We start from the raw sequence: 26,644 nt of genomic DNA, 5'->3' as shown, positions 1-26,644 counted from the left end.
TCAGACTAGAGAACTATAGCACTATTATTAACTGCATTAATAGTCAATTTAGAAATAATAAATAACATATCTCTTTTTTATTATGTGATTAATCCCAGAACAACCGAGTTGTCTTGCAACTTACCAGTTAGATAAATACATTAAAGTAACTTGCTATTATAGTGTATATCCTCAGGGAATTAAACTTTTATATGTAGCAAAGAAAAAAGTTTCACCAGCTAGTTTCTAAGCTTCGAACATTATTGGAAATGGAATAAAAAAAACGAACGTTGAAAAATAGGGAAAGCGCAAAACCTGATATAAAAGAATAACCGTGATATATTGACGGAGATAAATCTTTTCCCGGAAATATTTATTTTTCCACGTATATTTGAGATAATATTAATATAAATAGGTACGGCATTATTTACAGCTTGTTTTTATATACCGAAACTATATAATTACGCGTTCGATAAATATATCGTGTGTTTTATCAAAATATTGCACCCAAAGGAATTATTAAAACAAGAAATGGTAAATGTTATCTTAAAGTTCGTGGAAAGCCTTTTTATCAGAGGGATTTTCATGTAAAAACACGTTTCTGACTGAATATTGTTTTCTTGGAGTGTTTCCTTCTTTGTGTTTACTACAGCTAGAAGAAAAACGTCGTATACTTTGAATAATAATGAGAAAATGTTGAAATAAGTATTTTCTGTGACTTTTTATTGATTTTCATTTTGTATTTTGTTAGAAATACCAATATTCGAGCAAATCTACAGAAATAATATAAATTCTTATATATAACTTGTATTTAGTACCATAAGAAATCATCATTTATCCATTTTAATGAATTTGTTTATATCTTTCAGTTACATTAAAGAACGAGCTTGGGAGAAGAAAATTTTTCCTATATCTTTAGCAGCATGACTCCTTTAGCAAATCCATGGTTTGGTAGCGATCCAATCTTTGATCACCTTTCGCACTAACCATACCTTACTACATACGCATGTAACTATACCTTATTCGAATTGTTTAATTGGTATCCGTAAAGATCAACACTAACAGTTTCATTCGATTTTAGCAGTTGGTAAAATACTACACTTTACCGATGACTATGATTATGATTATGAATATTCCGCTATTCTAACGGCTTCTTCTACTCAGCTAACCCATAACTTTTCCAGCTTTAAATTGGCATAGCAGATCCTGTGCGAAAATTGAAAATTCACTACTAATAACAATACGCCACGGAAAATTCTTCCTTTTTACCTGACAAGCGATGAAAGCGCTCTGGTTCAACGGTGTATTTTCCCTCTTTTTGAATATGTCACATCTCATGTAAAAGTAGTCAAGAGCAGTTGATCACCAACTGTTAACCGATCTCTTTAGTCCTAGTATAAGATAAGTAAATCGACCCGATAAGCCGATTAAATGAAACACTTCAATTATTCTCCCCAACAACATATATATTCCCCAAAAAAATCTGTCAATAAACATCAATGTCAGCACATTTTATTTTGTTAAACAATAAGTTAGACAACAATAAGTAAGTAATAATAATATTGAACTAACCCTACAGATGGAAAAATTTAATGGCTATTGTATTAGATACTTGAAACATGATCTAAATGAATAAAGCTTTACTACCCTGACCAAGAGTAGATAAATACCTAATAGCTTGCGAATAATAACGAACAAAAGAGGTTGCCTGCTTTGTCAAATGAAGTCAAGACACATTGATATGAGTTTTTTGATTTATGATTCCACTTAAAGGAGAGAAAATTGTCGTCGGTGATAAGAAATCAATCTAATAGAATAAAATTAAGCACAGAAAAAAAAGCGTAGGTTAAATTCAACATGGACGTCTATACTCTTGTCCGATGGTAATGAATATGCACAATTCCGCCTTTCCAACCTCATTTTAAACGCTACAAATTAATTCCAACGCTTAATATCACAAAAACTATCTAAAATAATCATACTATCGATTCAGTATATCATGCTAATACAATATCAATATATTAAGCATATCCAAGTTCCTTAAAGGAATATTTTAAAAGAAACCTATAAAGCCTGCCAATTGCTTTTATAGACTGACAATTTATTTCCAGATATTTACGAGGTATTAAATAGTTACATCTCATGGAACACTTCTGTACCTATATTAAGGTCAAACCTCTGTTATTAGGCATTGCGTCTTCCTATTTGTCGTTTGAGTAAACAACATATTTTTGCCATATTTTTTTTTTCAACAAAGAATACACCAACTATTCTGTTGCCCTGCAATACGACTGGTCATTTAATTCTACTCTAAATTTAGGAAAAACATTGGTTGCTATATTTTGTAATGAAACAAATGTTTTAATATTGAGAATTAGAGGCACAAATTAACCAAAACTAGTGATTTTTGTCATTATATATCCAAAAATAAGATCAAGAGACATATATTGCAATAGAGCAATATTTGTATTAACAGGCATTAAGTATCCCTGATTTCGTTGTATCATATATGCCGTATAGTATGGCTGTGTTTTTTTGAAACGTTCTCATGAAGTTCCCTTTTATGAGTCCTGAAAGGATGTGGTAATCTTCCGGCATGACATTCAAATTTTATAAAAAAGATGATAAAAACTAACAATGAACAATTCCTTGAGAAATAATGATGGTCACGATTACTGATAGTAATGCTTTGATCTAAAAAATATTGTAACTAAGTTTATAATCCTGGTATAAAATTAAAAACAAGTGGCAGCAAGAACTACTCGTTGATTGAAGATATAAATACACAAAACTTCACTTACTTTAAACTACGTTTATATATACATATTTATGCCTTTATGATTCTTGCTTATATATTTTTAAAAAAAACTTTTACAAATGGCCACAACAACAAAAGAATGAAACTATAAGATCTGGAAGTATATTATCGCATATATCATAAACACATGTTGCAAGTACAGTGAGTTAAAAAAATTATTTCACAGAAACTATTATTAAGAAGTTATATATTGTTAAACAAGTTATTTTGTTATAAAAAATACAAATGATATCGATGTTTTAATTAGGTTATATATCCCAAATATAATATCACTCAGATTTAAGTAAATAAAAATAAATTAAAAATAATAAAAACTAATTTATTTGCTATTGATTTAAACAGAATTAAACTCTATGGTTCCAGGCATTATGAACTAAACTTCCGGCGGTATGATATCACAAGTAAAATTAAGCGAAGCCATAAATAGAGCTCCCAACGTTTATATACGCATAACTCTATATCCCATAAAAAGAAATAAAAACAACAGTTACGGAAAAGGGAACACAATAAACACCAATGGAAAATGAAAATTAGATTGGCATGTCTTACCTTCAAGGACACTCATATCAGGCACATATTTTTCACGTTTACACCAGCCTCTGGCCGGGAAAAGCTGACATGTCGTTCTGACCCTAAACCACCAGCGAGTTTCCACTCAAGGCTTTTCTAACATGGCGCGACGCAAGCGCCATTTACGGGCTGATATTGGCCTGCAGTTATGTTGGTCGTCATGCGCCGATAGCTTTGTGTCGTTTGGGTGAAAAAAAGGGAAAACGCGATAATGGATGGGAAAATATCGGAAAGAAGGATACTGATCTAGTAAATTTTAGATAACTTACATATTATGGGGTGAAAATATTCGGCGTTTTCAATTAAAAGTTCAAAACGAGGAACGCTTAAAAAACGACCAATTAATAAAATAAATTCCGAGTAACATATTTACTTTAATATTGTTAAATTTATTAGGAGATGTAGTTTTTCAACTGCTATAATAATCGAACATACGTGATGTAATATTTCCTTAGTGTTGCGACGTAATTATATTTATCTGTATCTAAGAAAACTAGTTATCGCTAATGATCGAATAATCATATTGTTTCCATAATAGAGTAAAACAACTGATTTAAAAATGATACATTACTAAAACTTGTCACAACATTTTGAATATAATATCAGAAATGTTTTTGATATAAAACATTAATTAAAATAAAAAATGTCCTGCCCTGTTCTGTCTTTTATCCATATTTCTCTCCTGAAATATATATTACAAAAACCATAAATACACTAGGCTAATTAAAAGAATAATTTCTTTACCTAAATTTTAGTTGGATCTGGTGGAACATCCCTTAGTGTGAGCATGACCATAAAACTGTAACTGGCCCAAGGTCGTACGCGCATGTATTTCGTCTGCGTGAGAAGGTCTAGCTGGAATATTTTGATAATTCATATATAAACACCCCGATAAATTAAACAAATCAGGATGCAGGAAAGGATTTCTTGAAACAACTTTCTCAGCCACCGCCAAGAACCCGAGGGAGGATCTTCCGCAATAAATTACGATGCATCTACAGCGAACATCAAAATATACCCATAACAGTTAAGAGATTCTAGATTCAGTCAAGATTCAAGAACCTTTTAGCTATAATGCTTATTGATGTTATGATGCTTTAGACGTTCTATAACGTTAAAATAAACTATATTTGATAAAATTTTCTTTCCATTATTTTATTTATATTAAAATTTTGTTATATATCAAAGCTAAAATTAACTAAAACTCGATGTTAAACCTGACAACATAGCGTCGTTTTGGCGTCATAAATTTAGATGACGTGAGTTCACGTTTTATTGGATAGACTGTAGCTATCTCCAATTTTAATTTGTAAAGAAGGGATATTTCTGACAGAAACAATGTAATGAAATTCATTAGCAGTAAAAATAAATAAGATATAAATTATAAATATACCACAGTGAATTGGTAATCGATATTATATTTACAATGAGCTGTAAAGCTCTCTTCATTTTCACCCATTAGCGCTAATCCCCAATCAACATGACATTTCTCGCAGTTTGGGAAACTCGTCACAAGTTCACAACGCTGTCTAAAATACCAAAAAAACGTCAGTTGTATCCATTGATGGAGTCAGAAAACTTTACTTTTTAGTAAAACGAAAAACAAGTATGGAAAAATGATTAAAGTTAACTAAAAAAGCACTGAAAGAGGTCCAAGCAGAGTTGAATATAGTTCCCAGTATATTTAAACCTCTCTTTGCAACTGTTTACAAATTAAGTAAATGAGAGTGCTCAGGATAGTGCATCCAAAAAAAATTTAACATAATTCATGCGCCCCATAAACATTGTTATACGACATCAAAGTACAGCTAATGCTCCGTGATACTTCAAAAATAAGGATCTCCATAGACGTAGAAAGGGACACTATTACCTATAACCATGAGCATAGGACCTATCATGAACAATAACTTCTTCTATACGTCGATGTCGAGGCTTCCAACTTCTGATTAATGTGGATCTGAGATTTTGAGCTATTGCAATATAATGTGCTACTGCACAACTCAACATCAGGACAAATGAGTCAATTTAACTACAAAGATCTTTGTGGTATAACATTTAGCTTTTTATTTGTAGTATATTAAAATTTCCCAATATTACTATAACGTTAACGTCGTTAACGAAGAACTATATGCCTCTAGTTGAAATTACTACTCCCTAAATTATCAACAAAATCCACAATATCGTTTTTAATGATTAAAGTATATTGATGAATAGCTGGAAATACAGCGTGTCTATTAAGAAAGCTCAAAATTCCAAGGTTTATAATTAAAACAAAAGTAATTGTGTAAAAGTATTTATATATTAAAATGTTCATAATTTGACGGGATATTATTGTTTCTTTGTATGACATGCCCTCCAAAAGTATTCAATCAATTCCTACATAATGTTCTAACGAAAAACGTAAAGCACACGAATTACTCTCAAAGTATCTAACAATATTCGACGTCTCAATTTTGAATTACTTGCGAAAGAATATCTGCAGTTTTGCCTACTTACATAACCTTCACAATGAAATTTGGATAGTGATGAAGACTATGTGTAAAAATACAACGGTTTCAGTTTCGTGAAAAAAAAACCATATAGCGATACTTATTCAATGAAGAAACACTGCAGCTCGTTTGAAACGTTTTTTGATAAAATGGTGACGGAAAATTTTTATAACGTATGTTCAAATAATAGCTAAATAAATAGATTATAAACTTTATTATATCTTATAACTATACAACCACTTAATGGATAATTTATTTAATTTCATCATTGGTTTACTGTGACATAATGTAGAATCTAATATACATATAGAAAATATACAAATGCTTTATGGTAAATATAGAATAAAATTATACATTTGTATAAAACATATTTAAACTTTATAACACACAAAATAAATAGCCATTCAACCAAAATTAAGTAGTATACGTATAATCACAATTATATAACTATAATTAAAAAACAGACTTGAGCCAACACAATCTAATCTACACCTATTTTATAGATACTATACACAATTTTTATAATAAGATCTATTTGATAATATAAATTAGTTTTGATAATCTATACACCAAATTATTGATTAATATAGAACTAATTATTGGCAAGTTTAAGCTGCATACTACAGCAGATTTTCATTAGCTACGAGTATCTTCCCTTTTCTCACGCATTTCTTAACTTATACTTTAAAGCCAGAAATCCCAATGCTCTAAACAATAGTAAATTCAACATCAACCACCCAACATCCACCCAATACGATACATTCTCCATGCCTACTTCTCGTAATAACTCTTTGGGACTCTTGTACATACAATAAGTTTCTTCTTCTGGGCAAATTAAGTTTTCTCTGTTGTACCCATAAATTGCTTGGATAATGCTCTCCAAGCAAAAGCTCATGTAGAGGAAGTTTGAAACGAAGTACATGATTTTATTCATGTGAGGGTACGTGCACAGGAAACCGGCAAGGCAGACATTGACAGCTGTCAATACGGCGCTTAAGAATGTCCCATTCTGAAAAATATTTAATGTCCATCATAAGCATACGAATATGATTTAACACAACTTTTAGTAAATAAACGACATTTAGTTACAAGTTTATTCTAGCCCTAACAGGTAAATTGATATGTACCCGGCCTGACCCATAGATGGCGCTACTAGAATTAAATCCATATGTTTTTTAGTTAGCCCTAACCTGAAAAGACGCGCGTATAAATTTGACCGCTGTCGGACCATTATTTTGTGAATTATAGCATTTTGAGTCAGTGTATCACCTTAGAATAGAACTATGTTGAATGAAAAAAGCAAATTTTGCCAAAAAAATGTGTTTTACTATGGTAGCCGAACTATTCAATTAACCTGTTTTATTAAATATTCAAATGTACTTACCACAGGATTTACTAAAGTGCCAAATACGGTTCCCATTCCAGACGAAATTAATGCTGCCATAGATTGGATAAAGAACACCATAGCAAATCTATACAACTCCAAAGGTTGTGAACTTATTAGATATGAACCTACTGTATAGGCTAACGTAAATATAATCTAAAACAATCCAATCTATTTAACAATATCCTGTATGAAAAGTTAGCATTATATAATTTTGTAAATGATATACTGTAAAATTATATATAGAAAATTACTTGTAAGGGTGTATCTGCTGCTAAGAATGAGGCATAATATGTTCTCAATTTATACCATCTATTAAAATGTTCCTTCTTCAAAATTGCTATTTCTAATGGAACTATAAATAAAATGGAAATATAAGCAATTATGATATATAACGTATGAATATAATATAATTAATAGCTATAATAATTTCAGATGATGCTCCCGCTGTGAATTAAATGAATTAATTTTGAAGGTTATAAGATTTACTTTTATCAAAGCCCCGTTAACCAAAAGCGAAGAACAAAACAAAAACAAAAACTCTAAATATACAATTTACATGATATTTCAGCTTTTATACTTAATTGTATATATATATATATATATATATATATATATATATATATATATATATATGTATATATATATATATATATATATATATACAATTAAGTATAAAAGCTGAAATATCATGTAAATTGTATATTTAGAGTTTTTGTTTTTATCATATATATATATATATATATATTTTACATATATATATATATATATATATATATATATATATATATATATATATATATATATATATATATATATATATATATATATATAGGAATTTTCTGTAATAACTTATTTGAGATCTGTTTCAAAGTTCGTGAAGGCCTATATAATAAAATTATATAGAGATCCCTACCTCAGCTATATTCATCATTTTACCATATATAGCATTTTACCAGGTTACCACCTGTTCCAATCGAAAGGACTTTTATTTATAAACTGAATTTCATCATTATGCTTTCGGTATGAAATTTAGTTCAACAGAAAAACAGAAAAAAATTAGTACCAAGCGATGGACAATACTTTTACGAAAACCTTCAAAATTAATGTACCATATTTATATTTTCCCTTATATTATGAAATTTAATATAATCTTAAACTCTATAGATACTTACATCTTAGAACTGCAGGCATAAGAGAAGTATAACTCAAATACACGACACTAACAAGAAAAAAAGACACATTTGTTATTGTCCTAGAAGCGTCGTAGCCGCTTTTTTGGTAAGTTGCCCCTAAAAATAACCCTACTAGAAAATGAAGAAGGAACTTTAACCTTGCCATTGTCTAAAAATAATTCAACAGTAATAATATTAACATTTTGGTGGAGGATCTCTTACCCAGTCTCTATAAACATATATTAGTTGTTTATTTAATAATATTCTAAAGCGCTTCCATTCTGATGGCGGCTTGTTCGGACTGAAGTCAACATCAACAATCGCTGGTTCTATAGCCGCAATAGATTCTGTAGTTCTTGCTTTATCTTCATCTGAAACATAAATTTAATTAAAATATGAAAAAAAACATCATTTTTTAATGAGCTAACATGATCATTTAATAATTTATTAACAAACAGGTTGTTAAAAATGATGATAATCATATTTTAATTTACCAAAATTATAATTCATCTAAGGTACACTGAAGAACAAAATTATTATATCTATATTGTAATTACATATTTAAGGTTCTTTTTAATTCATGTTTTAAAGCCTCCTCTTTACCAATCGTATTTTACCTGAACTGTACCTAAAGTGATCTGGACCGTGCAGTTCAACATTAAGCCTACAGATTGACATCATCATAATCATCAAGCCTAAACCAGTGTTAGGGAAGAGTGTCTACTTGTCAACCAATACTAAGGCGACAAGACAATAATTATTTATAATTGTGATTGTTCATAAGGCAAAAGTGCAAAATCCGACAAAGAAAATCAACCCAATCACGCCAGTAACCAGGTTTAGCAAGACCGGATGTCTTCTGGGATGATCTCTAAGTTGGTCACTCGCTAATCGGTAGGCTCAATGCTGATAATCATGATTCGCAGCCCACGTTAAGCTGTAGTTCCAGTCTAGATAAAGCGTACTTGATAAAAACTAGATTCTAAAATATCAAACAAATGCATATACAGGCGAACAAATTATTAGGGACAGTATTCATATTATGCAATTTATAATTTATTATATTTGCTTAAATAAATGATGTTTTTAAGGGTTATTTTATCTTAAATAGATACTGATGTCATTATTAATGTTTGTGTGAAGTGGCAACACAGCATAGACGGGTCATTTGCCAATTGTGTAACGTTTCTTCTCATTCAGTCATTGCAGTATTGTTGTTGTATTGCCTATACATTACAATTTCATTACTTTTAACTGACTTTTGTGTCTAAACTAATCAAAAATCATTGGTTATCTCAAATTTTCAAATCTTCAGGATGTGTAAGGCTTTGGACAGGTTTCCAAACAAAAAACGAACACGTAGAGAGATACAAACGTTGATACTGCTCCCAGCACATTCCCAGAGAAAGATAGCAGCTATTGCTGGGGTTTCAAAGTCTGTCATCATTCGAATTAAAGTTAAAATTGATAAGATTGAGGCAAATAGTATTGACAATAAACGACGAGGGAATAAATGTTTCGGAGAGGACAATGCGGAGACAATTGGTTGAAAGAATCTAATAGGACGGAGGTCTTCCAAAAACGACACCTAACCGAAAGCATTAAAAAGAAACGACTCCAATGGGCTAGACACAACATCGAAATATGACTTTTCCATACTGGAGTCCATACTGGAGGATGTATAACTTTTTTGAACAGTACAATTGGTCAATAACGATTTTCAATTATCTATTTTATTAATTTACAAGTGTGTTTTTCAGGAATTTCACATTCCTAATTTTGGTTAACAAAAGTTCCTTTATAAGGCGACGCCCTGATGAGCAATTCTATGCCGATTTCTTTGTAGAGAGGTTTAAACATCCAGTTAATGTCATGGCGTGGTCTGTTATCTCAGCTAAAGGCATGAGACTATACATTGTAGAACGGAAAATGAATCAAGACGAATACAAGCGATTACTAGAAACTACCTGAGATCAACGAATGGTTCCCTGACGATGATAACTACATTTTATGGATGATTTGGCACCGTGCCATAAAGCCAGAAGTGTTTTGTCTTAGTTAGCGAGTTTACCAGATATGAATTCCATAGAAAACATAAGGGAACTCACGAAACGAACGATTTCAAAAGAAGTGATTACCACCAAACAACAGTTAATTGAAATTCTTATCAGAGAATGAACAGAAGCAACACTGCACTCCAATGTCCAGAAAGATGCGAAAACATGTATTGAAAGCATGCCCCGATGCATAGAAACTCTAATTGTTAATAAATTAATAAACTCTAATTAATTCTGTTATTTTTAATTGTATTAAAATTACTAAAACAAAGATTATAAAACTGTTTGGAACATTTGTTGTATTTTTTATGATCCCAATTGATTACAAATATAAATAAAAAATATATAAGACTCTTACCCAATTATTTCTTAATGAAATCCAATTAAACTAGAAAATTAAATAATCTCAGTATTTTCCCCAATAATTGAGCCACCCACTGTATATATTTAACACATTTGTACAAATATGTAATAATATTGGGTAGAAGTATATTATCAAATAATCCAAAAATGTAAAAATATATTCAGTAAATTATGTATAATATAAAACAGTATTGTTTTTTAAGTAATATATATATATATATATATATATATATATATATATATATCATCATATATATTATCATCACTATAAATTTTATACCTCGACTTATATAAACACTATTGTTCTCTGTTACAGCAGATGATAGCATTTCAATAGACTCTCCATATTCACCAGTTGCTACTTCCATTACTAAAACAACCAGAAATTCTTAACACTTACTATTTAAGGATTTTTTAAATAAATCTTACAAAAATCAGCGGGATTGTGATATTGTGGACATAAGAATCCTTGGGATGCTAAAAACGAAACCGTGTCTTCTGGTCTACCTTGATAGATACATCTTCCATCCGCCATTGCGTAAATATGATCAAACATCATATATAGAGGAGCACTAGGTTGGTGAATAGTACAAACAATAGTCCGACCCTTTTCGGCTAAGGATTTCAACATGTCCAGGCATTGCCTTGAGGAGCTACTGTCTAAACCCCTACAATAAATTCATCAATTTTAGAAATTATTACATAAGAGTTTAAAAAACCAAAACAAGTCCGGAAAAGTACATGTTATAAAGCGTCTATTTTATCAAATTTTATTTGGATAAAAAATTAATAACTATAATATATCCTTTGTCAAATATGTTGTTTCATAAACTATTAAGTTTGAGAAAGTGCTTTGAGAGTTTGGGCTAGATTTTCATCCAATACGTATTGCAATTCTTTGTCTTCGACCTTTTTTAGTGCTTCAGACTGTTTGTTATTATTCACATCAAAATCACCACATCTAAGTGCCGACAATTGGGACATAATAGAGAAGCATAAACACAAATTTCTAAATATGTTTTATGGGCTTCGGTAGCAAATTTCGTCAACAAAAACGAAAGTAATGAATTTAGAAAATGCAATTTCAGTCAATCCACGATACACTAAATGACTTAATAATAGGAAATGAAACACTAGTATTTTGAAATGTTTGAATGTGCAGAGAAATGTCAATCCATCAAATTTAACAATTATGTTAGGTTAGGTTGTTTATTAATATCGTGAAATTTCACCGATAGATATCGCTGATAAAAATACGTGTAAACAAATAATAATTTTGAAAATATCACCTTAAATCTTCTGTTAAAGTTATTCTAACAAATTTAATGCTAGTTACTCTAGTTCCAATAATATTATACCAATGTAAAACTTACGTTGTAGGCTCATCCAAGAACATTATTGGTGGATCATCAATGAGCTCCAGGGCTATCGACAAACGTTTCTTCTGCCCACCCGATAACCGTCCACATTGAGTGTTCTTTTGATTTATTAAACCCAATGTTGATAATATGTCGTCTATCTTAAAATAAGAGATTTATATATTTCTTAACATTATATAGATTCTAGAAAATTTAAGAAAAAATGTCATTAATTCTCGCAAATCATCCTTTTGGCACGATATATATTGCCAGCCAATTTTTTGCTAATATTTACATTAACTACTGTCGAATTCAAGTATTCTTCTTCTTGTATATTTGAATGAAAATATAGAGGTAATCATGAATGAAATACCTTGATCATCAATATATACTTTTTCTTGAATACCAAAGGTCAAAAATAATATGAAATGTATATGATGTTGGGCTTTTTTTTGAACGTTAATCAGATTTATCAATAATAAAATCTCCATTGTTACCATAAATCACTGCCAGATATTTTTTCAAAAAACCCGCCATCCAATTTAATTGTTTCCTAGGAAATCCTCCTATATAAGATTGTTCAATTAAATATTTTTTTACTCCATTGAGTATTAACAATATCTAATATATTAACAATATTTCTTCTAAGATTGTTAATATATGATAAATATAATTGTTAAGTTTTCTTTGAAACAAATAAAATGTTGTAAAGAATAAATTTCGTATTGTGTAAGCGAAAACAACTCAATTTTATGTGATAACTTACCAAGATTTCCCTTTCCTCGTGTGACAGCCCATCAATTTTCAGCTTCGTTGTGGAATACATTATTTCGGATACCGTAAAATAATCTAATAAATGGTCGTCCTGGAGTATATAGCAGGAATAATTTTTATACTGAACAGGATCTTTTTTCCGTTTTCTTTCATTGGTACATTTGATTATACCCTGAACACCTGATTTTCTAGAAAAAAATAATGTTGATTCCTATAATAACACGTACTGAAGAGTTTAAGACACCATTAATATATAAAGCATAGTAACAGGTCAATGGAAAAGTCCCCGGCCTGACACGTAAATCCATATGTTCTTTAGATAGCCCTAACCCTGAAAATATGCCTCTATAAATTTGACAGCTGTTCGATCATTAGTTTGTGAAATATAGCACTTTGAGTGAAGCAACTTTTGTTATTGTGGAAAAAATTAATAAAAAGAATTTTGCCTCTTAATAAACTATTGCGTCTTGAAGGGAAAAATACAGTTGAGAAAAAACTTGGCTTAATGCCAAGTTTCCGGGCACTGCCCCACGAAAATCAACCATCAAGGATTGATAACTTAGCATGTTTAGACGTGGTGAAATGAGCACCGAAGACGGTGAACGCAGTGGACGCCCAAAAGAGGTTATTACCGACGAAAACATTTAAAAAATCAACAAAATGATTTTGAATAACAGTAAATTGAAATTGACCACACAGTTTAAAGATATCAACTGAACGCGTACATCATATCATTCACGAATATTTGGGTATGAGAAAGCACTGTGCAAAGTGGGTGCCGCGCGAGCTCACTTTTGACCAAAAACAACGACGAGTTGATGATTCGGAGCAATGTTTGAAGATGATCAAGCGTAAGAAACCCAAGTTTTTGCATCGGTATGTGACAATGGATGAAACACGGCTCCATCACTTCACTCCGAAGTCTAATCGACAGTCATCCGAGTGGACTGCACACGATGAACCCGCTCCAAAGCGTGGGAAAATGCAACAGTCGGCTGGCAAGGTTATGGCGTCTGTATTTTGGGATGCGCATGGAATAATTTTCGTTCACTCCCTTGAAAAAGGAAGGACCATCAACAGCGACTATTACATAGCGTTATTGGGCAGTTTGAAGGACGTAATCGCTGAAAAACAAACGCATTTGAAGAAAAGTAAAGTGCTGCTTCACCAAGACAACGCGTCGTGTCACAAAACAATGAAACGGATTGCAAAAGCGGCTATTTCCTATTCTCGGATCTAAAAAGAATGCTCGCTAAGAAGAAATTTTCGTCGAATGAAGAGATGATCGCCGAACTGAGGCCTATTTTGAAGCAAAAGACAAATCGTACTACACAAATGGTATCGAAAAGTTGGAGGGTCGCTATAATCAGTGTATCACCCTTGAAGGGAATTATGTTGGATAAAAGAACTAATTTAGAAAAAAAAAGTGTTTTACTATGGTAGGCCGGGGATTTTTCGATTAACCTGTTACATTAATAAAAATAAACCGACACGAAACAAAAAATCAAATTTATTATGGATAATCCTGATAATCATTTACTATAAGAATAAGACCTATAAGAAAATCTATTATATTTCAATTTATTCAAAAAGCTATTAGGACGTTCAATTTTATTTCGCGTAACATATATATAAATTTGGTTATTAAATTACTTACTGATACCCTGTTAATATATTCAAGAGTGATGTTTTGCCAGCCCCTGATGGTCCCATGATGGCTGTCAATTCTCCAGATTTAAAACGGCCACATACTCCTTTAATAACTTTCTTGTACGCTGCAACAAAAACCTTGATGAACACGTTGCTAATAATAATTATTAGTTAATAATTATTAGTTATAGAAAAACACCTTAAAACTACTTAAGAGTAAAAATATGTAAGTTCAAAATACAAAATTAAAATAAGCATTGTTAATATTTAATTAAAATAACAACAACCATATACCAGTAGATTCTTGAATGTTTCAAGCTTGAGAAGAGATTGAGTTATAAGGTATGTTGTTGTTTCTTCCACAATTGATGCTACATTGGCAAACAGTAAAACCTATTAAAAATATTGGAAAGATCGTTATTTTTGTATAAACTGACCGACTATACTATATATTAATGGAAATAAAATAATCAGCTGAATCAGGAAACAATTAAAAACCTGGAGAGAGTTAATAGTGTAGAAATCTGGAGAGCTTGGATTGCAAAAGAAATGTTGGTCATGGTTTGGCCTTCTTTTCAGAACAAAGTTCTGAGAAGTATTGTGGGCGCACCCAAATAGTATAGGACTGATTACCTACATTGAGACCTTCAGATACCCACAGTCAGTCAAGAAATTAAGAGAATTGCAAGGGGGCATGAGGAAAGACTCCATTCTCATGAGAATATTGAAGTATTGCAGATTTTGGATACCAGCAGAACAGGACACAGACTTAAAAGAATCAAACCATCTGATCTTGTGTAGTGTTGTCTAGTGAGGTGCATATAATAAAATATACAGCAGTGATATGTATAAACATTATTTCATCAGAGACTGAGATAGGGCCGATGGGTCCTCCTAGTTATCATAAAGACAAATTTTAGGTTATTCGGAAACGACTAGTAACAATGTAATAATTAAATAATAAAAAAAATGGTTTGGCCTTCAAGCTAGTAAAATAATAAGCTCGGCTTATTTTTGTAAACTTTTTGAACACATAGGTATTAAAATTAATGGAAACCACAAAAGATAAATAGTTTGCATCAAAAGAATGCACTTTTTCAGACTTCCTCAAAAACCCACTCGACAATCAATGATTTGAAGTTCGAATTTGTGCAACGTCCATTCTATTCGCCAAACTTTGCTTCCCCTGATTTGGTGAAACTCTCTTTGGCGTGAGTATCAATTTTCGTCAAAAATTAAATAATAGTTCTCGAAGCTTTTCCGGTAGTCTTTCAAAATCAGAGATAACAGACAGACTGGCTGAAACAGCTGTAGTGTAATTCGGAAAAATTGTATCGTATAATGTAATATTTTTAAAAATTCATTTCAGGCCATAAATTTGCATTTCTATGACCAAATGATTTGTATGTTGTATGAGTTGCACAACCTAGTATATTATTCTCTCTATTTTTCTCAAAGAGTAACATTTTGATTGAAAATGTCTTCAGAAAGCGGCTAATACAAAAACGTTTAATTTTTGAGTTTATTTCCGTATCCTTTCAAACAGAATACAGTAACCATTATATATTAGTCAACTCAGACTATCGAATACATTAATATTTGTGCCTTAAATATAAATAACATCACGTTAGAACACAAAACTCAAACGCTGGGTAGATCAGACTCAAATTTAAACAACTGTACTGATTAGTCAGAAGAAACTCCCTACTAGACCTACGATCAAAGAAACTGATTTATCAGGCTTATGCAGCACAAAAATGTTGTATTGGTTATCAGTCTCGAGATGCCCGATTCCTGAAGCATAATCAGGAATACCATAATACCACGGAATACATCTCGATGATTTGGGTTAAATTGGGAATATCATGTTAGACAAAAAGCAGAGCAGATTAGAGTCAAACTCAAGCAACTGTACTGGTTAGTCAGTCGGAAGGTACTCTGAACTTGACCTAAAATCAAAAAGATTGGTTTATCAGTGAATCATAAAGCCAATTTGGACCTATGGGGTGTAAATAACAACCCATGAGTTGTACTAAAACAACAAACCAACTAGGAATCCAACGCAGCCAAAACAAATGTCTTCAATTAATTACCAATGCTTTTCGCTATTTAACCAGCGAATATATTGTAACCTATGAAGGAGATATGAAGTTATACAAGATTCTGCTGTAAGAAATGAAAAAATATTACTGTCACAGCAATGTGGAAGCAATAAAACTACTGGACCAGAATATCAGAAGATTGAAGCGAACCAAACCACATAACTTGTACATTATATGAAGCCTGTTCAAAGTTATTTTGTACATACTTTATTTAAATTTGGGACATCAAAATGTCGCGTTAATCAAAATGTTACGTGCTCGAACTAATCAGACAGCCTTGTGTCTCTTTTTAGCCAGTATAAATGAGAAGGAAAATATTGACTTATTCTAAAACGAATTTACAACTGGCGGCAGGCAATAAATTAAACAACTTGATGACGCATGTAGAAGAATAGACTATATATATTATAAAGTGTTACCACATCTTGACTGAGATAAATTTAATTTTAATTTGGAAAAAATATACTGGTATATTCATCTTGCAGATGAATTAGTTCAAATACAGCAAAACCGTTTGGTTTCTAATACTTCGCGGATTCGAATCAAAAGTTCTGTAAAAGCAGAATAATATGTCCACATATCTGAACGTAGCCCATAAAGAAGCTGAATAAGACCCAATCTCCTTTGAGAGTCCCTACTAGCAATTCGACTGGCCTCATCTATTAATGATGATTAACCTCTGGCACTGGATATTCAGTCATTGACACCATTAAAAACAACAACTGTCTTTTTCGCGTTTATAACACCGGATAAATATATGTTATTTAATTGAAAATACTGTAAAAAATATAAAATTTACCTCATTACGAATGCAGTTATCTAATTTGTATAGGAAATTGCTTTTCTATGTATTTATGAAGGACATGCCTATTGTTAGAATGAATTTAACTTTTGAACTATTCGTCAAACGCTATATTAGCGTCTGCTTGTTGATTAACATAAAATATATACAAGACATTCAGAAAATATATTCACACACGGCTAAAACTTAGCAAAGTACGAAAAAACATCCATATGTTGAGATTTAATTAATACTAAAATATACACAATTATTTTTTATTGTTTTTTTAAAGAGATACTTGGAAACTTAATATGATTCACATAAGTTGTTTGCGTTCCTCTTTTATCATCGATCAATGTCAAAAATAATAAGGTTCGTGAAATAGTAAAAACAACGTCGTAAAACCACAAACATATTGTATCGGAACAATCCTTAAAAATCTGACATAAAACAAGGCATTTCAATTATAAGTACTCCATTATTGTATAACAAAATACAATATTATAACAACAAAATATTACCTACTGTTCACGAAATTAATATATATTTACATGAATTTTAGTTAATTTTTCATTTTCGAATGTACTTATTTACACCATATTAGGTCAATCATAGAACATAGAGACATAAAGAATGAATTTAAATTAAAATCTTAACCAGAGAGCTGGAGATATAGAAGCAAGCATGTGACGGATATAATATTTTTGGTTCTATACTTTGGTCTGAACTTTTATAAATTTTTGGTTATATTTGTTTTTTAATTTATAATTCTTTTAATATTATTTATTTATTCATGAAAATTATTTATTTACAATTAGGTAGTGTATACGTATAACCTGCAACCTGATTTTTATAAAATTTGTGATATTATAGCATGTGAAAGTTCAAATAAAGTTTTTTTTTCAAAGGATTTAAAACTAGCCCATGGATTGAAAGTAGAGGGTGAGAAACTTTAAATAGTCTTACAATGTACATAACTGAATTCAAATGAATAAATTGAATTGAGATAAAAACGAAAAGACAAATATGACCATACCTATTCAAAGTTTTTTTATATATGTGTCATGGATATTTGTGACGTCAATTTTGCCACATCAACTCTGAATTTTAGTTCAGTTTGGCTTTGACATACAAGAAAATTCTAATCTAAATAAAATAATTGAACAAACATGTTATCAAATATAATTTATTTTAACATTACAGTATATCTAGAAACTACAGTTAAATATACAGCCAGAATAATTTATAGGTAAGAGTTAAGACCTCCTATGACTCTTTCTGTCAAGAATTTTGCATAGGTCTGAGAGCTGGACGCCATCCGGTTGTCAGACACTAAATTATTCAAAATATTAGTTACAATTACTACTGGTTATAAACCAGCAAACGTTATTCTAGCCCGTTGATTATTTTAATAAATTTTAAGTCGTTCCGTAATGTATCACATCACTTTGTTTGAAAATGCCGAAAACAAAAGATATTTAGGGTCACAAATTGATTGCGGCTTTAGTAGGTTATTTCTAAAAGGAACGAGATCCCCCTTTGTCCGTAAATTCAGTTAAAGGGTTGATGATATTAACTAATATAAGTTGATGAAATTTTATTAAAAATGTTTTAGCATGTTGCCGCTGCGCTGAATATTAGTGTAAGTACTGTGAATAACATCGCTTCCAAATTGAAGGACAATACGTTTGATTCAACCAAGAAGACTTGACCATCTTGATATGGACTTTATTCGAGATCAAATATACGAAATGTATAAGAACAGTGAGTACACAAACTATTTTATCGATATAAACATAATTTAATAAATGTATTTAAGAGAAAATTCTTAGTCTGGAAAGTATACATAAAAGAGTTAGAGGAACATGCAGCTTTTTCAAGGATATAACACATCTTTTCATACTTTCTTACAGGTCATAGGGTTTAAATGTTGTAAAGATAACCCTCGAAGAGGTCTGATGAAACTTCCAGACATTGCCTTAAAAATAATTCAATTTTTAAAGGCATACAATAAGACGAAAGAAGATAAATTATTTGAATTTGTGTATCTTGATGAAACTTGGATAGGTCAAAATGATTCATTGGGGAACTTTTGGCAAGACAGTAACAAAAATAAGTCTAAAGACAACAAAAATTGATGGAAAAATGTAAAATTTACAATAGCATTTGATTAGGTTTTGTTGATCATAATATTTATTAATAATTAATTGCAGTTATGATTTTATTCTTGGTATTAGTGTTTTCCTACAAATCTAAGGGCAACTACCATGGAGAAATAAACCATAACTTGTTTTTGTTATGGTTTGAAAAGCAATTGTTAAAAAATCTGGAGGAACCGTCAGTTATTATTTTGAACTCGACAAGACATACACAGGAAGTAATTGATAAATGGTGGATCGTGAAAATGTTTTAGGCAGATTGAAAATTAACGGTTTAGTGACTGCCTTGGACAGTGACTCGGAAAGTGAAATTCACTAAAGAAAACTTTCAGGACATATGATAATGCTGGAAGTTCCTAAGACAGAGTGGTGAGAGTGGAAATAATAGAAGAATATAACTGTAAAAAATGGAATTGTAGGGCGTGAAAGATTTGTGTTCACAGATATGATTGTAATTGTTCAGAATTAAATATGAGGAGAGAATGAATACTACATGTTTTGTAGATATGGTAAATGCATTAGGCAGAATTTAGTGATTAATTTGATCAAGAATGGTGTACACAGGTAGTAGCAGAAGAAATAAAACTACAGTTATATCAAGATGACCTGACGAGTAAACACACCATCGAAGGCAACAAGAACTAAATATAAAAAGGTAAATATGATCTCGAATAAAAGTAAAATACATTATTTTGATACATAATTGTTAACTAGGTGTATTAGGCCTCCAAGCAGATACCACTACTTAAACATATCTGCTCAGAACTCTACCTCATGGGTGATGTGGAAAGGAGTTCAATGTAAATATAATAAACCAACCTTAACCTTCAAAATATTATTATACCTTTGTTCTTAATAGTAATTTTAAATACTTCGATAATATATGTATTAGATATACTACAATGTTGAAATAAATTATATTTGATAACATTTTTGTTCAATTATTTTATTTAGATTAGAATTTTTTTGTATGTTAAAGCCAAACTGATCTAAAACTCAGAGTTGATCGCATCATCGCAAAGATTTGACGTCACAAATTTCAATGACGCATATATAAAAAAAAACTTTGAATAGACCATATAAATTCAGTGTTGGAACTAGCAGACGTTGTTCACTTGGCATTGGAATCTTCAAAATGAATTAATGAGTAGACATATGTTTTCAAATTAAATAAATTGAGAGTGAAGATGTGCTGCTCCACAGACTCTTTTGAAGCAGAAGAATATATACCTTAATATTCAAGCAGATAGCAAGTCATAAATACAAAATCAAAAATAATGACAAACGTGAATATCTTCCATAAAGAATAAATTTAATTAACCTATTTGTTTAAAAGTTACTGAATAATTAATTTTATAAATTAAGTTGAATCAACAAATTTTATTTTAACAATAAAAGCAGACAACTCTGAACTAAAATATAGGATAATTATAAATTTATATGCATATAAATAATTCTACGTAATATACAATTAAATTAGAAATATTTGCATGAACAAGCTATAGTTATTTTATGCACTATTATTGTTTTATGATACTAAATTTTCATATAAAGTGTCATTTTATATTTCCTATATTCCGCATTATTATTTTGTGGGAAATATGTTTTCTGATATTTTAATTTGTTAATGTCTGAACATAAATAATACAGTCCGTTGAAGCTTATATAGGCTTGTATAGATATATGACAATGCGTTAAAAATAAATTATTATAAATTCGAAGTAGAAAATCAAGACAGCGTCAAATAATAATAACTCAACAAGCCTTAAGAATCCCATGATTCTGATTTTGAAGAAAAAGTCTACAGAGATTGGACCTAATTGGAGGGGAATAATCATTCAAGATCTTAATTTGTTACAAAAGTAAAATAACTTTTAGGGTAAAAATTAATTTGTAATCATCAGCAAATGTAATTAATAGTTATCATGAAGCAAACAAAACATTAAATCTTTTTTTTAACCGAGAAAAAAGAAGGAGGTTTAGGTATAATTTAGCTGTATATTTTTTAATGTATGTTCGCCGACTTCCCCGTCAATTATGGGCCGATTTTCAAAATTCTTTTCTCATTCGAAAGAGTGCACCTCATAGGTGATCCCATTGGAACCACCAATTCAAGGTCTGATGAGGGAAAGGGGAAAATCAAGGGAAAACTTAAAATTTTAAAGGCATGTACAAATTTTTCACATAATTTTTTATCTAAAATAATCAGATGTTTATGTATACCTGCCCAAACAATACATATATAATAATATAATCTTGTTACAAAATTAAATTACGAACAAAACAAATCCAATATTTTGCTCGACACCGATTTCAAACTTATCAATAGGTAGTAGTTAAAATAACATTGTAAATAGATAAATAGATTTAGGTAAGTTATTACAACGATTATTATGTACTTATATTTTTTAAAGATTTTTTTGTGTTAAAACTCTAAGTTTGCTGATGATTACTTTATTAAAAGACCCAATGATATAGCATAATGTACAACAAACAAGTAATAATTAATAAAACTCTTTGTTTTTTTTTAAGCAGATATGATTCATAATCATATCAAAGCATAAATGTTATGCATGAAATCTATACATAATAACAACCAGTGCATTGAAAACGTTTATGCCTTTAATTATAATAATCCTTTAAGACATGTCAATTAGTATATAAAGATGTATGTAAATAATTATGAGGATTAAAACACGTGTAAAGGTTTTCTGTAGTTATTTTATATCAACTACGTTACATAAGTATCCTTTTTATACAATTAAATATGGAAAATAATGGTTATACAAAATTTTAAAATACACTTAATTCTTGATCATATAGTTGTTATAATTAACCACGTGTCGACAGCATTAAGCGAATTGTTAAAAATAATTATAATCAAAGTCCAGCATTAATTATTATTTTTCGAAAATTGTTTTAATATCAGATCGAGTACATTTTTCTTTCTGGTTCTGGTATCTTTGGTATTTATATTTGGAACCAAATACATTACATTAAATTTCATTAAATGCAAATGAGACTTGATTTTTTATTACACTAAAAGGAGTGCAAGCACGATTCTTGTTCGACCTGCAGTCCTTGGATATATTTAAATTAAATGAACAGAAAAAATAGCATGATGGAGAATTTTTTAATATATCTTATATAAAATTATAAAGCTAGATTAATAAAATGTTGCTACGAATCGAAATCTCTCTATATATAATCATATATTTTAAAGTGTTTGATCTAAGAAACTATATTCTTCTTGATTCAAAATGTCACCTAATATACTAAATGCAATAACATAACAAAATGAATAAAAGTTATTAAATACATTAGAAATACAACTAAATATTAATAAATAACAAACTTTAAAACTTAAATGTATAACACAAATTATTAATAATTAATCGCAGTTAACGTTTGTGTTGTTTTTTAAATTGTTTTATACTATATATTTTTAAATGTTTGGTCTGAGAAACTACATTTTCCTTGATCCGAAATTTCATCTACATACTAAGTGCAATGACATAACAAAACAAATAAAAAAGACAGCAAAAAAAGACAACATAATATTAATAAATAAGGAACTTAATAACTTAAATATATAACACAACCTAATAATAATTAATCGTACTTAAGGTTTGTGCTGCTTTTTAAATATTTTCTATAAATAAATTATTATTTCTAAATAAAAAAAACAGAATGAATTTTCTTGCCTCAAAAATAATCTATTCACATATATTTTCTTATACTGAAATCAATTGTTCTTTTTCGATCCCACCACGTTCACACCTGATCAATAATAAATTTTGAATACATTTCAGATGAAATCCAATGAAATTGTTTCAGATCTAAAATGAATCTATTATCATATATTTCCATATGAATATACTTTATTTCGTAATGTTCGATTTGAATTCAATTGTTCAATGTTAGGTATAATGACCAACTATGTTTAGGGTTCCGTTGGAATGAAGCAATTCTTGCCAATATCACAGGTCTGCAAAAATATTCTAAGACCTGTTTAAGTTTTGTAACGTAAAAGTCATGTTTTTGGATGTGCTGCGTAAGTATGTGAAGTGCTGTACTGTGTAAGTGCTTCTTTCATGCTCTTACAAAGAATCTGGAAAATCTCTCTCAGCGTCCGACAGTAGTCTGATAACATTAAGATTTTCAATTTTGCTTGGTATCTTCTCTCCATTTGTTTAATGTCCTGAAATCGTTCACCGTGCTCTTCATTGATATGTCAATAAAAACATAAAACTTTTACTAAATTATGTAATTTTTATAATTAACCACGTGTCAACAGTATTAGGCGAATTAGTAAAAATAATTATAATCAAAGTCCAGCATTAATTATTATTTTTTGAAAATTGTTCTATGGTCATATCGAATACATTTTATGTTTCTGGTTCTGGTATCTTTGGTGCTTATGTTTGTGTAGAAATACATTGACATTAAATGCAAATAAGACTTGATTTTTTATCACAATAACACGACAGCAAGCGTGATTCTTGGTCTACCTGCAGTCCTTGAATATATTTAAATTAAATGAAGAGTTTTCATATAAAATACTATGAATACTATGAAAGGCAGGAAAAAGACAACAAAATATTGATAAATAACGAACCTTATAACTTAAATATGTAAGACAACTTAATAATAATTAATGGCAGTTAAGGTTTGTGCTGCTCTTTAAATCGTTTCTAAAAATAAATTGTTGTTTCTTAAAAAAACAGAATGAATTGTTCTGCCCCAAAAATAATCTATTTACATGTATTTTATTATCCTGAAGTCAATTGTTCTTTTTCCATTCCACCACGTTCACACCTGATACATAATGTGTATTATGTTTAAAATTGTTTTAAAAGAACAAGAGGTAATAATAAATTCTGAATACAATTCAGACCAATGAAATTGTTTCAGATCTAAAATTAATCTATTATCATATATTTTCGTCTAAATATACTTTATTTCGTAATGTTCGTTCTGAATTCAATTGTTCCTTTTCCATGCCAATATATCATGTTAGATATAATGACCAACTAAGTCTGCATAAAAATTCTAAGAGCTGTTAAAGTTTTGTATCATAAATCTTCATGTTTTTGGATGTGCTGTGTAAGTATGTTAAGTACTCTGCTGTGTAAGTGCTCCTTTTTCTGCTTTTGCAAGAAATCTAGAAAATCTCTGTCAAGCTCCAACAGTAATCTGATATCATCAAGGTGTTCCATTTTCCTTGTTGTCTTTTCTTCATGATTTCAATGACCTAGTGAATCTTTCACCTTGCTCTTCAATGAAGTGTGTGTCAATAAACATATAAAACTTTTACATAGTTGTCGAGGTAAAAATTTTAAAAATGTTTTAGAATCATAAACCATCTTTGAAAAATTTTGAAACTATATATTTGAAGCAATCTCCATAGTTGAGAATTACTTGTGCAATCCCAAGTTTACGTGCATCTGTGGTAAAAGGACTTTATGTGGAGGTACCAATATTTCTTGGAGGACGCTCTTTTCGCCAACTATAAACTCCCTCAACGGCCAGATCTTCTTCCTGCAATGATTTCTGATATTTGGGGGTATTTGATTTGGCTTTGTTTGGTTTGGTTTATAGGTTGTCTTGTTGTAGATATCTTTTAGGTATATGGAATGGCCAAGAGGAATACATCTGTCATTGTAAAACAAAACAGCTTCTTTTTTTATGAATCTGTTAATAATATCCTGATGAATCTACTAACTCCTGACGTCCTAGATTTTTTAAATATTATTTTCAGCGTACTAAAATTCATATAAATCAGTTGAAAATACTAAAATAGCGTTTTGTTGAAGACCTCTGTTATTAGTGTTGAAATGTTCCAAGGGTTACTTACAATAGAACAGAACAAAAACTAACAATATCATGAGGTACGAATTATTGTTTGTTTGCAGATGCATTGCATTGTTTACAGATCCAAGTCATTTTTGGAATGTAAATGTCATGTCAGAGAATGTGAATTAGTCTTTAAATGTTGATATTTTCTTTAAAATGTAAAATGTTAATCTATTCTACATCAAAAAATCTAAAGTTAAAATATTACAAAGCCTAACTCAAAATGACTAACTAGTGAATTAAGGGAAATGAATTTCCCTTATTTTTTTTAAACTTTGACAATATTAAAAATATCAACTAGATTTTAATCATTTCAAAATTATAACTATGTTACTGAAACAAATCAACAAATACTGGACAATAGCCTACTATCTGAATATTTAAAATTTCAATTTGCTCAATTCTGGTACTGTTTCTGGTATATTCAGGATCCCCCTTGATTTTCAATAAGCAAATAAGTATTATCTTCTGTTCTCTAATCGAACGAGGTCAGTTCATAATAATATCATAAAGAATAATGGCTGTTAATATCAAGGAATAATTACCGGACTATTGCTTTGATCTTGAACCATTGAAATATCTTATAATTAAAACTGCAATCAGCAACTGATTAAATAATAAAAAACACATGGAATTTCGTTTGATCTTAAATCAACACACACAAAAATTTAGTCATAATTACAAGTAAACGTTAATAATATAGTATGTCATACCATATGACGTGTTATAAGTAATACAGCGTGAACTTAAGCCCTGCTAAGACTAATCGAGACAATAATCAAACTAGTCATTACCACCCTGTACAATAATAATTGAGAGTACCCAATAATCACAACTCTTAAGCCAGCTGTGATAACGATACCGAACTTGCTGGATTAAGAGAGTCAATTCTATTTTTTCGTTTGAATTTGGCTCCTAAACTCTTCTTTGTCTGTTTATTACTTTCATGAACATATCGTGGATATATTTTTATTGCTAATTTAAAAGAGGAACGTTTCTTTGAACGGTTTCGTTCAATGCCTCGGAATCATATTGGGTTTCACATCTCAACTCTTGATTAAATGGCTTTTACATTGGTCATTATCGTTCCTAATTGTATTAATCCGTCGTTGGTAAGCATCAGGCACAT

At 30.1% G+C, this 26,644-nt stretch overlaps 2 protein-coding genes across 24 annotated transcripts in view; both read right to left on the bottom strand.

Annotated features, from left to right (window-relative positions):
* The window catches only part of Rab3-GEF (Rab3 GDP-GTP exchange factor), a 95,090-nt gene extending 91,638 nt beyond the window's left edge, over positions 1–3,452 (bottom strand). For all 12 annotated transcript variants that reach the window (XM_076398270.1, XM_076398273.1, XM_076398274.1 and 9 more), the window contains exon 1: positions 3,347–3,452. The gene's annotated coding sequence lies outside the window, so the exon portion shown is untranslated. The remainder of the gene's footprint in view (positions 1–3,346) is intronic.
* A 2,603-nt stretch (positions 3,453–6,055) lies between these two features.
* LOC143192746 (ATP-binding cassette sub-family G member 1) overlaps positions 6,056–26,644 on the bottom strand; it is a 52,407-nt gene continuing 31,818 nt past the window's right edge. For 10 of the 12 annotated variants that reach the window (XM_076398288.1, XM_076398286.1, XM_076398290.1 and 7 more), the window contains exons 2-11: positions 14,625–14,742; positions 12,960–13,155; positions 12,209–12,354; positions 11,265–11,503; positions 11,116–11,205; positions 8,638–8,786; positions 8,416–8,584; positions 7,495–7,595; positions 7,241–7,396; positions 6,056–6,865 (exon numbers count right to left, since the gene is read on the bottom strand). In XM_076398288.1, the coding sequence (XP_076254403.1) occupies positions 6,518–6,865; positions 7,241–7,396; positions 7,495–7,595; positions 8,416–8,584; positions 8,638–8,786; positions 11,116–11,205; positions 11,265–11,503; positions 12,209–12,354; positions 12,960–13,155; positions 14,625–14,742 (1,712 nt within the window). In that variant the 3' untranslated portion in view covers positions 6,056–6,517. Of the gene's footprint in view, positions 6,866–6,898; positions 7,047–7,240; positions 7,397–7,494; positions 7,596–8,415; positions 8,585–8,637; positions 8,787–11,115; positions 11,206–11,264; positions 11,504–12,208; positions 12,355–12,959; positions 13,156–14,624; positions 14,743–17,518; positions 17,540–26,644 lie in introns of those variants that run through there. The other 2 variants (XM_076398295.1, XM_076398297.1) reach the window with 2 other exon arrangements.

Source organism: Rhynchophorus ferrugineus, unplaced genomic scaffold (genome assembly GCF_030347505.1).
Source record: "Rhynchophorus ferrugineus isolate W39M unplaced genomic scaffold, kcgeb_rfMv2 rfM3, whole genome shotgun sequence".
NCBI lineage: Eukaryota > Metazoa > Arthropoda > Insecta > Coleoptera > Curculionidae > Rhynchophorus > Rhynchophorus ferrugineus.
The sequence above is the reverse complement of the archived record's forward strand: the minus strand, read 5'-3'. Positions and strand labels throughout refer to the sequence as shown.